This window comes from Kwoniella dejecticola, chromosome 6 (assembly GCF_000512565.2).
Source record: "Kwoniella dejecticola CBS 10117 chromosome 6, complete sequence".
Lineage (NCBI taxonomy): Eukaryota > Fungi > Basidiomycota > Tremellomycetes > Tremellales > Cryptococcaceae > Kwoniella > Kwoniella dejecticola.
This window is the reverse complement of record NC_089306.1, coordinates 994,996-1,007,093: the sequence shown is the minus strand read 5'-3', so window position 1 is coordinate 1,007,093 and position 12,098 is coordinate 994,996. Positions and strand designations below refer to the sequence as shown.

Here is a 12,098-nt window from a genome sequence, read left to right as displayed (position 1 = left end):
CCATTCAATGAGGAAACCCGAATCGTGATTAGTATTCATTGATCCACGGGTCCCGAGTATAAGCTGAAGAGAGATCCAATACCAGTGTCGTGTGCTGTACGAGAATATCGTCATCGTTGATCATCCATCATTCGCCATCGAGTTGTATAGTCGCCAATGATCGTATATGAGTCAGTAGAATAAGCTGTGTATGTTGTATATCCATAGAATGTGTTCACATGTATGTAATATAATGCAATATCATCCATGTCAATAGCATACAAAAGGTATATCTACCAAGTGAACACGAACGATCTCCTGTAAATGTCGTTCCCGTATAGCACGTGCGTTCTAGCACGAGTCGTGATTATGTGTCTTGTGTCTAGTGCCTTATTCTAATACTTGCAATGCCCTTTCCATCTCGGATAAGCTACTACATCCTTGACATTGCCTACTCCCGTGACGAAGCTGATCCATCTGTCCCAGCCCATGCCCCATCCTCCGTGGGGCACAGAACCATACCGCCTTAAATCGATATACCACTCGTACTCCTCTTTCTTCATCCCTGCATCTTCTATAGCTTTGACTAGGTGTGATAAGCGATGTTCACGGAGGGATCCACCTGCCATCTCTCCTATATTGGGGAACAACAGATCAAAGCATTCTACCGTTTCTCTTCCTGTCTGATCAACGTTCTCGGGATGGGCACCTTCATCTTCGGCTGAGGCAGAGGTAGGAGTGGGAGTGGGTAACATGTAGAATGGTTTTAGTGTTTTGGGATACCTAGTAACAAATACTGGACCGCCAAAATGATTCGATAACCATTTCTCATTCTCACTTGAAATCCCTTCTCCCCACCGTGTCGGCTCTTTGATCGGAAGTTCACCCTCCTGGATATCTTTCCGATAGTACTCGTCAAGGAGGGTTATCGCCTGAGTGTAGGTGATACGGGTGAATGGTTTGGCGATGATTTGTCTGAGGTGATTCAAGGGATCCGAGGGGTTGATAGTCGAGGTAATTTCGGTCAGGTCTGTCTCTCCTCGACTAGCATTCTGCGACTGATCCTGATTACGTGTTGAAGCTACATTCTGAGACGCTGATGATGAGGAAGATACTGATTGTTGATGCTGATTCACTTGTTGTTGTTGTTGGTGATAATCGGCTAACGATTTCGAAATAACTTTCAAATCCTCCCTCACCCTTTCGCCCCTTTTCGAAGTGACATTAAGTATCCTCTCGACCGTCTGCTTGATGCCATCCTCCACGACATCTAAAAGCTGGTCTAGGGTATCGATGAAGCCAACTTCGCCTTCTAGCATGTAGAATTCGCACAGGTGTCGAGAAGTCAGGGAGGGTTCAGCTCTGAACGAAGGGGATAAAGTGTAGACGCGCGATAAAGCGTGAGTTGGTGCTTCGAGGTGGAGTTGAGAAGAGACTGTCAAATGTACGGGATGGGGGAAGAATGGTCCGTCCCTTTCTTTCTCATTCGTCACCCCTTTCCCTTTTCCAACCCCTTCTGAAGCTGCGTGTCCTAGACTCGGGCTTGATTGGGAACCTGAGCCAGACCTTGTATGCGGACTAAGATCTGAGTTCGGATGAGATCTATCGAGTAACGTGAACACCTCGCCGGCGCCTTCACAGTCCGATCCAGTAAGTATAGGCGTATGTATATATGTGAATTGATTATCCTGCACGACCCAAGAAGCAGATCAGCAAAGGGTCGACCACATATAACATGGTAAGAATTGCGATTCCTGGGATGGTGCATAAAGTGCATAAGTGGAAGAGAGACTCACCTCGAACCAATCATGCCAATCTCGCATTAGCGAATCCCTTGTCCTCATTATAGCTGCCGTCTGAGACGTCCGGAATCGCAGATGTGCATTTTCACGAAGAATAGAGGGGGGTAATGATTTCTTTTGGATTGGGTATGTCTATGAACACAACTTAGCATCAGTATCCTACCGCCGCTTGAAGACATCACAATCGAGAATGACAGTAACTCGTCACTCACTTCCGGATCACATCCTCCCAATATTTTTACATCCTCAACAACCAACTCCACATCTTGTCCTTGCCCTCTCGATTTCTTGAGCTCCCCCAGCAAGGTGACGCTCGTACCGTTTGTCAAATTATCGGCCCTTCCTTTTCCTTTCAAGACGGCTTGTATACTTGCGCCGGACCCATCGTTGACTTCTAGGAAAGAAACGTTCTTGTGTGTTCGGATCGACTTGATCCATCCATTTACCGTTATCGAGTCAGTTCTACCTGCCGAAGAAGACGAAGCAGACGGTGATGTTGATGGTGCCCCGAGCTGATTTTGGGCTGCAGTAAGTACGGACCGGAGTGTTGGAGGTAGAGTGGATAATCTGATTGGAGTGCACCTCATTCTGGTCACATATGCAGTCAGTCAGTATGTGATTCACTTAGACCGGTATCAAGTTAATTGGTCAAGCTGAAGCATCCTTGAAATTTCGAATGACACTCGTCGATGATCCGCGTCTTGCCTCCACTCGCACTGGAATTCTCATTCTGAGTTGTGATTGCTTTCTCTCAACATCATCATTGTTGCAGGCCGTGGGCAGGTAAAGCCACCCATCACCCCTCAGAATTGCTGTCATTGTAGCGAACAGGTTCAACATCTTATTCCAATTACATCACTGGCGCATCTTGCTAAGCAGGCTCGATGTTGCCTTCTTCAGCAAGTATGCTTGAGTATTACTTTTCAGCTTAACGATAATCGCGAAACGTGGATGCCAGCCGGCCCGGGTTTTTCCGCTGGAAATCTACTCGTACTTTCAAGATTTTGCTTGACAAGCTAGGAACGGTTGAAAACATTTTTGAGCCGTCGTCCGGATTACGTTGAGTCTGAAACCTGTGTCCTGCCTCATGGGACATGGCATTACAAAATGCGGATGTTTTATTGTGCATGTGAGACCGGACAGCAGGAAGTAAACAAACGGGTACTCACGTATCATGCAGCCTTGTCCATGATCGCAGACACGGTGCGACGTATAGGCAGATAGGTCTACGACTGGCACATTCAGCAGTCTCAATTCACCTTCGTTTGTCTTGTCTTTGATCTTTGCAATCTTGATTCCGGTAAAAGCGCAACATCCCCTTCACCGCATCTCATTTTATCGGCTTCGCTCGACCTCTGCCATTCACCCTCCTTGATCAGAGCAGTCCGAGACAAAAATCACATACGAGAAAATCGGACTCGACTGCATCTCGTTATCACATGTCAGCATTGCGTTCTATTCCAACCTGCCTGTCCCTACCGCCTATCGTCATTCCAACACAGCCTTCTTCCATCTTCCTTCCCTTCTACTTCCTTATCCGCCCCGAACGACACTTTTTCACTCGCCGTCCCATGACGCTCTGGCAGCGTCAAGTTGATATTCCGCTTGCCTGCTCATTTGCCGTGTCTATAGCTTACCGTCTATCTCAATTTAGCTTTTCACTGGCCATTAACAATTCGCGCGGAAACGGACACAAGTACCGGGATCATTCTAGGCACCGCCTTTTCAGTTGTTTAGTTGTAGGTTAATTGCGGCATACTTGGCGGATTCATCATCAACAAACCACAAACCCTGAACTAATACGAGTAAACATTAGAGCCAAACAGCCAAAACAGCCATAAAGACACTCACGGCAACTTGCCTTTCGGGCATACACAGCACGGACCTTCTTCAACCTCTTATATAGGGACTGATCGTACGTCGACTTTCTTTATCTACATTCTGCTATATATATATATATACATACATACAACATACTCACTGTCTTTCGTCCCTTCCCGTTCCCCATCTATTCCCTCTATTCTATTTCTGGGTTCGCCAATCTGTTCTTACGTTTCTCGTCAATCTCGCAGATCATTTTTACTGCGCGGAGGATTCCCACGAACAACGCCAGATCACCGGTACTCTTAACCTGCACGAACATAATCAAAGAAACCGGTCATACGACATGTTCTCCTCAAATCTACTTGCGCTCACTTCGCTCCTTGCTGTCGCAGTTCAGGCTACACCGTTAGATGAATCATGGCTGCAACCTAGAGATTCGCCTGTTCACGCCTTGTTCTCGAAAAGAGCTCCTAGTCCAGATGACCCAAGTAAGTCTTCCTCCATTCAGGTCACTCCGCACAATCACCCACTATCTCAGAGGGTAGCTCATATCGGTCCATCTCCTGATTTTACTGTGCAGATTTCGCATCGAATTACCCCGCAGCAGGAAGCACTCCAGGAAGCGACAAACTCCCCCAAGCATGGATAGATAAACTCAACTCGATAAACTTGCCAAACGTCTCTGTGTCCAACCCGAATAACGGTTATCCAACTTATGCCGATGGTGAAACCCCCTCGGACCAACATATCTGTTCATTCACCTACGAATGTGTGACCGACGATGACCTGCACGACGCTCCTTCAGGTATTTTTGCTGTACGTCATTTCATATTTCAACTTCGGATTTACAAAGGTGATCTTCCATGCTGACTTCCGACATGAATAGCTATCCTTTGACGATGGTCCTTCCAATGTATCCCCAGATCTGTATGCCTTCTTGGCTACCAACAACATCTCTACCGCTGCTACTCATTTCATGATTGGAGGAAACATCCTTTACGAGTGAGCCGTCGTTCTCTTTCTGCGCATTCAGCCTACAGCTGATAATCATGGCACAGTCCCAAGGGTATGCAAGCTGCCGTCAATGCCGGTGGACATATTGCTGTCCACACATGGTCCCACCAATACAGTAAATCTAGCTCTCTCTTATCCTATCTGCATTTCCACCTTTGGCTGACCGCAATTATCATTTATAGCTACTACGCTGTCGAACGAGGGCGTCTTAGGTGAACTAGGTTGGACGATGCAGATCATCAGTGATCTCAACGGAGGACGAATCCCAAGATACTGGAGACCGCCTTACGGAGATGTTGATAACCGGGTTCGAGCTATTGCTAAGCAAGTGTTTGGTCTTGAGACCGTCGTTTGGAACACCGGTCAGTCCCTTTACATCTCACCGACCGTCACACTATTCTACATACTCCCCTCCTATCACCATATGTACAAAAAAAGAATCTGGGCTTTTTTCGAATTCCGAGCTGATTATCCTTGTTGACTGAACGACAGATTCCGCTGATTGGGCCATCGGAGGCGATCCTTCTTACACTCACGATGGTGTCGTTTCGCAAGTCAACCAATGGCTCACCGGATCCAAAGACAAGGGATTAGTCCTGCTCGAGCACGAATCCAAGCAAACTACCGTCGATGTCTTCAAGGCTATCTTCCCAAGCATCATCTCAAACGGATGGACCATCAAGAACGTCGCCGACGCTTTCAGCATGGATTGGTATGTCAACTCCGGTAAAACCAACACCGAAGCCATTACCACCATGTCTGTCGGTTCCGGACCCAACACTTTGGCAGTCACCAACTCAAGCAGCTCTCAATCATCTGCCTCTGCCTCAGCCTCAGCTTCAGTCTCAGGGTCAATAACCTCAGCTGCTGTATCCGCATCTACGACTTCCGCTGGCGCAGCTCAATCTTCCGGTACTGGCGTCAACACCGCTGCTAATGCTGCGCAATCATCAAACCCCGCATCCTCGGCCTCGCAGAAGGCGATCCCAGGATACATCGTGGCTGGATTAGGACTTTTCGCTGCGCTTCTCTTCTAACAATCAGTAAATGGATCACCGAATAGGAATAGACAACGGACAATTAGGATTCTCGAACAGGACGTCAAGACGCTTTAACGAACAACGAATAAGTAACGACATTAGACCAAGTGGGAATAGGGGATATATAATTTTGAGTAGAGTGATCCGTGCAATGACTTGCATGCGTAGTCGGGTAGAGATCTTAGACTTCTTTCATTCCAAATTTCCTCCGCTCGCTACTCGCCAAACGAAAACCAACGGACAATAAGTAGCATTCATCCATATGTCAGATGTGTGCCTGAGCACAGTACATGTCAATTCATGCATTTCCCATATGTCAAGCTGGTCTTTCGTGTGCTAGCTCGTGCTATCTGATTAGGCGATGACCATTTTCTGCCACGGCACTGCATTAAATTGCTTTGTATCCATATCTGCGTACTTATGTGCAAGCACGAATCTGTGCTCTCGGGAACGAACCGTATACATCCGATCATGAAGTTTTGCTCTACCTCGACCATTACCAAAAGTACAGTACCCGCCATGGTGAGGCTAACAACCCTAGCCGCTCAGCCGCCAGGGCCCACTCGAACGCTGTGAGCGGTGCAATTCAATCACCACGAGTGATGACCCAAACCTTGTTATTGTCTGTTGGGTTCAAACCAAGCGCAGCGGGTGACTGCATTGTGAATTGAAATTCAAGATTTGAGAGAAGGTAAGGTGGACCAAGTACAACATCAGCAGCGGAGTTCATATTAGTTAGCGATAGCTCTATCGACAGCGAGCGAGCAGCGAGGACCGATGAGCGAGAGATTGATTGAATTTCTGAGGCAATGTGGTAATTCGTAAGGCATGATCAGGTAAGCTTCAGTCGGACTTACGAAGTCAGGTGGAATATCCACCATTCCTCCTCCTGGAATCTCGACGATGTACCTGCGATATCAAACAGTACACATCAATCACATCACATCAATAGGGATCAGACAGTCATTCCTTGGGCAGTGAATCACGCATGTACTGTATATTTATGGCCTTTCGTGCAGGAAAGGATCAGTATGGTACGGAACACCATTACTCACTGATATTGGAATGGATCACCGTGATGACCTGGGTGTCTTTTATTGTGGACTCGCTCGAACGCGAAAGCGAAAGGTTCGTCCCAATGTGCGGGAATTGTCGCCTCGAAAATTTCTCTTTGTTCTGGGTGATTAGCGACTCGATGAACTGTTGATTTAGTTTGATTGTTACGTGAGATCCCAGACAGTACAACTCGATCAGCAACACTGAGAAGTGAAAGTCTACGACTGTCAAAATCCCTACTCACTTTGATATCGTACATCATGTCAGTCAATATTTAATCAATGTGCCGTTGAGGAGGACGACTCTGATTTGCATTCCGCTTGTCTCTTACGTATATATCTATATATATATAAGAGATAAGACGTAACCCAAGTAGACATGATAGGACAAGCCCTGACTTGGGAAGCGAAGTACCGTTCAGCTCAAATCGACCACAAGGCGCCGCAAAGTCGTGTTGCATCACTTGTCCAGTTCGGTACAAGTAATCGTAATCGTACTTGTCAGCTCGAGCCAAGCCATCCCTAATTAATCTGGATCGCCGTCGGTACCGACACCTTAGCCTGGGAATTTCCGTTAGAACTCGTTTAGTGTTTCCGTTCTAGGGTGTCGGTATCAGTACAACGGATCATCAAGGTCCCATCATATCGCATTGACCACGAAGGAGACTGATCAAAGTAACTCAGTGCGAAAAGAGTCCCGCTCAACCCCGGCGGATCACCGTCGGTACCGAAGCGTTAGAGTGACCCTGGCTCATGAACAAACAGTCAATGTACAACGGGACTTGGAGATGCTGCATGGCCTACAGGGTGCTATGCAGTGTCCTTTGACGCGATATCTCGGCGTGTCGACCAAAAGGCTAAAGCTGAGGATTGGTGGTAACATGGCTGTAGGCGCCTCAAATCACCCTTTCGCTTTGACTGCATTCATCGTGCGTGGCATCGTACAATCTTATTTGTGGTGCGACGATGAAAAGTCCTTAGCATCCGATACTCACCATCAAGATGCTATTGCTGCTTATACTCTGCCGACAAGTCAGGGAAATTTCGCAACAGTCCTGAGCTCGAGAGATCATCACACCTCTGCAACTGACCAGTGGTACTGACCTGCATCACTCTATAAGCTATGAGGAGTACGACGGTACTGCATTTTACCAATCCATCGCACGAAAGCCACGAAGAAGCATTGAGCGGGTCACCGGAATCTCCTCGCACAAATGATCAGTGAGAGAGGGCAGTCTAGTCACCTCGGGTAATGACCCAGACTCTGAAAGGAGACCAATGTGGTGTCACTCCGATGTCGGCGGGTGACTATGACGAAGGTAGAACTGGTCGTCAGTACAGCGCGACCACATCCATGGACAACCTCTTCGCTTGACGAGACATGACAATGCCCATCATGAATTTGAGGTGGGTACTATATGGTGTGGTATCGTTCGAGGCTCACGATTTGAGAAGGTATCATGGTCATTCCTCGATTTGGAACTTCCGCCATGTACCTAGAAATTACACATGTACAGAGACAGGTCAGTCCAGTGTCGGATGCTCCAGAACGATGCGGTGTCAATAGAATAGATGAGAACAGGGGATGTGCTACTGACTGATAATCAAAGGAATTCCCATGATGACCTGGGTGTCGAAGGTCATGAGCCTGTTGAAAGGCGAGCGCAAAAGGTTGTTCCCAAGGCACGTTGACATTGGCGATGAATATCTCGACTTGGTGAGGAGAAGAGCGAACTTCGTGAAACTATATATATATAAAGGATATCCGAGTCCGCCCCGTTGATGAAAGGTTAGCGATCGAACCGTGGCTCGGTCTCCTATGGCCCCAATCCAAAGCACTTTGGACAAAAACGAAGACTCGGTGGATTACTTACCTCGATTGTGAGCATGATGGGTGAGAGATGATGATGTTGATAACCGGTTCAAGAGATCGGGAGAATGAGTTATGGGAGATGAAATTGAAACCCAGTATCGGGCGAACTCAGCATCCCGCATGTTTATAGGAAGCGGTATAATTGTGGACAATTGATAATGCTATAGTAGACTGGGACAATTAGTCTTACATTCCCACCTGGGAAGCGTAGTCCTCACTACACGACGATGTCGGTCGCCCAAGTCGTGTTTTGGTGGATTTTTACCAAGTTTAGCCCCACTCAAATTCTCCGGCTGCATCCTATCGCCATCGGCACCGAGCCTTGTTGCTGGAAGTACCCTGATCTGAGAACAGGGGAAACGGAACCTGGGCGTAGTCGGCACCAAAGCTGTTGAGGTAAGACACATCTCGAGGGAGGAATGACTTATGACCAAAAGGACACTGTGCAAGGTCATCTGACGCATCATCTGAACGTGTTGAGTTGAACGCTGAAGCTCAAGCGTGGGCCTCAGCTCTGTGCTCGAATGGTCCGCTTGTGCGTTGAATCAGTCTTCTGTTCTCATTTGATGCATCGTTTGAGCCTAGCTCAAGGCGGGATTCCAGGTCACCTGTAGGGAGCGCGGTATCAAGTACATACATGAATGGATAATTTCCGGTTAAAGGTCAGCGTCCGGCGTTCCTTTCGAAGCTACTGTATGGCCAATCAACCCTGACCTGGCAACCCCTTGAGAAGATGACTGCGACCGGGTGTGTGAGCGTGTCTTCGCAGATTTAGAAAATATGATCACCTTCATGCAGTACGTTCGCAATACTCTACCGGCCACGCGGTATACATAATAACTGAGGACATGAATCCATGAACGCCAGTCGCGACCAAGGAGCCCCCGCGCCTAAGTGACGGTCTAGTCCAAGCTAATTATCCCTGCTGATGATCCATACCTTGACCGTATTCCCCTCTGAGCCCAACCCGATGTCGGCAGGCCGCTAGGACGGCGAATCGAGCGTAAGCATCAGCACGACGGCATCAATCATTGTTGAGTAACAAGACGTGTCAGCTGTGGAGAGGCGATAAAGTAAGCTTACAAGTTGAGGGGATATGAACATTAGTCCTTGACCGGGGATTTCAGCCATATACCTAGAGCGGAATGCGCAGTCAGAATCGGCAATCTCGGTGTGACAGGCATAGCATACGGGAAAGGGAGAAGAGCTCGACAGACACAGTTGGGACGCACCGGTAATCAGAGGGATTGGCATTATGGCCCGGGTGCCGCTGGTCGTGAGCCAGCTTGAAGGCCAAGCCAAATTGGTTTTGCCAAGGTAAGCTGACTCTAGTCGAAAACACCTCTTCCTGGTGCGGATAATGGTGAACTTCGTGGAACTAGCGTGACCATCAGAGAGCTTCCGTTCAGCTACCGTAATCACAAGAATTCACGCCTAATGTTGTCGTGTGCTTTGCGTGATTGGGACGAGCGGGATCACTCACCTCGATGGTGACCATGGTGAAGACGAATAGATGGAATATGCAAGATGAGTATCAGTATTCAGAATGAATATAACTGGACATTCTGTCGTTATACAAGTACAAAAGGACAGACGAAGGCTTCAGTACGTGCTGATCTGGACGGCGAAATGATACTCCACACTATCGGTCGCAGTAGTTGTGAAAGAGCTGCTTTGCCTTTTGGCGTTACATGGACTTCCCGCTAGCTCCCAATCGCCATCGGTACCGAGACTCAGTTTTGTACTTTGAGCCTTACCCTGATCCACCCGACGCACCCGATGCACCCTCATAGACACGAATAATTGGCAATTTCTTCTTCAAGGCCTGGATAAGCAATGTATGAACAGTCACTTTGTGCCTTGGCCGAGCAAGCCGTGTACGCTTTGTCGCGTCCCCACATGTAAGCGTATTTTTGGCGACTTCACTAAGGCAAGAAGCAAACTAAGTCTGGAAGAATGGAGGTGTGTGCTCAAACGCTAAAGCCCGACCCTAATGTACTAAGCTCCCGGACTGATGGTCTTTCCAATTTCAAGCAAATACCTAAGTAATCTGACATCCATGCCTGGCGGCGTACTACATAGGCGCCAGCAAAGAAAAGCTCAAATTCTAGACCCTTTTTTCGCTAAGCATCCTTGATTTCGTGAGAGTTGCGCTACTTGGTGGAAACACTCTTTCAAAGCTTATCGGGCCCCCTCTTGGACATGATCATACAGCATAATTTACATACACAAGGATGACCAAATTTTCGGTAATCATTAGATCTATTTGAAGAGGAACTGACAGCTGTACACCTTCTCGTCCTGATCCCAGTGTTCCCATACTGATTCCGGATCCTCCTCTTGATCCACCATCTCCTTCGAAGGGACAGCGAATGCTATTGTCTCATATGGTTCTGCTGCGAGCTACGTGACGGAAAACATGCAAATTCTATGGTCAGCCTCAAGCCTGGAGCAGATAAAGAGTCTTGAGTTATTCAGCACTCACCACTAAATACTGGAACGCCCTATTTGGTATCTCCCTCCTTTGCTCAAAAGCAGACATGAACCTCCTCCTTGGCCTCTCGCCTTCCTTGATCTCAGGTAACGATACCGTGAACAGCAAACCCATCCGTTGACTGACCGGCTCGCGTATCTTTATGATTTTGTAACCTATAGATGGATACTCTGCATGAGCTCTTGATGCCACGAAAATTTAAAAGGACCTGATTTTTGGGTGCAGGGGACGAATAACGGATAACGTACCAGGTCGACCTATTTTCACGAAAACCTTCTTCTTCACTTGTTGAGCAGCAGGAGCAGCTTGGATCATCAGCGAGGCATCCTTGTTATCCCTTGCTGCTCGTCTGGCCAAGTTGGTTTGATGTTTCTTTCCTTGAGTGTGAGCCAAGTAAGAACCCTCGTTCACGTGCAAGGTCAGACATAATCGGCATTCGAGTGTACCCAAATGTGTTCTGCGGGTATGTCAGCATGATTCTTGAATACAAGACTATTTGACCATGGATGATTGGTTATTCAGGACAAGGCGTACCTCAGAATATACGGATCCTTTGCCAGATCTATAGTCTCCAGAGCTAATTTCCTTAACCTTTCTCTCCTATCAACAGCAGTCTCCGAAGCACCGGCTGTCAATGGCATCAGCAGTGCACATCCGTGATTTCAGCACAAGATGAAGACAGTAGCTTACCGACACCACCACTACCCTTATTTGCACCAGCTCGATTCTGGCGCAGTCATTAGCATATGCGAGAAGGATGAGAGTCAAACGGAGGCAGGGATAGCTTACTTGGTAGTCTGCAACAACACATCAAGCAAAGACGATCAGCACACATTCCATTATGCAGATGTCTGAAAGAATCCAGGTCGACTCACCCATGATGTCTGCGGATGGCTTATAAAGCACTAAGAGTCGTTGATTGGAGTATGAAAACAATGTTGTCCTTCTTCTTTCAGCTGAACCAGGAGTTAGCAGCGGCAAGAGGAAGGAGTACGACGGGATCAAATCACTCAGCAG

The 12,098-nt window shown here is 47.7% G+C and overlaps 4 protein-coding genes across 4 annotated transcripts; 1 reads left to right on the top strand and 3 right to left on the bottom strand.

Moving 5' to 3' along the window:
- Positions 1-374: 374 nt before the first annotated feature.
- Positions 375-2,368, bottom strand: I303_105249 (uncharacterized protein; the record flags this gene model as incomplete). Its single annotated transcript, XM_018408596.1, has 3 exons — positions 375-1,667; positions 1,776-1,913; positions 1,994-2,368. 3 exons carry the CDS (start codon positions 2,366-2,368, stop codon positions 375-377), a joined length of 1,806 nt encoding a protein of 601 aa, XP_018262287.1.
- A 1,580-nt stretch (positions 2,369-3,948) lies between these two features.
- I303_105248 (uncharacterized protein) lies at positions 3,949-5,656 on the top strand (the record flags this gene model as incomplete). Its single annotated transcript, XM_018408597.1, has 6 exons — positions 3,949-4,093; positions 4,186-4,421; positions 4,492-4,607; positions 4,664-4,734; positions 4,802-4,981; positions 5,112-5,656. The coding sequence occupies 6 exons, from the start codon at positions 3,949-3,951 to the stop codon at positions 5,654-5,656; spliced, it is 1,293 nt and encodes a 430-aa protein (XP_018262288.1).
- Positions 5,657-9,499: 3,843 nt separating this feature from the next.
- Positions 9,500-10,085, bottom strand: I303_105247 (uncharacterized protein; the record flags this gene model as incomplete). The annotated part of the gene is made up of 4 exons (XM_018408599.1): positions 9,500-9,571; positions 9,671-9,722; positions 9,820-9,965; positions 10,071-10,085. The coding sequence occupies 4 exons, from the start codon at positions 10,083-10,085 to the stop codon at positions 9,500-9,502; spliced, it is 285 nt and encodes a 94-aa protein (XP_018262290.1).
- A 764-nt stretch (positions 10,086-10,849) lies between these two features.
- I303_105246 (uncharacterized protein) lies at positions 10,850-11,960 on the bottom strand (the record flags this gene model as incomplete). Its single annotated transcript, XM_018408600.1, has 7 exons — positions 10,850-10,990; positions 11,073-11,236; positions 11,330-11,538; positions 11,616-11,709; positions 11,772-11,808; positions 11,871-11,878; positions 11,957-11,960. 7 exons carry the CDS (start codon positions 11,958-11,960, stop codon positions 10,850-10,852), a joined length of 657 nt encoding a protein of 218 aa, XP_018262291.1.
- Between the last annotated feature and the right edge of the window lie 138 nt (positions 11,961-12,098).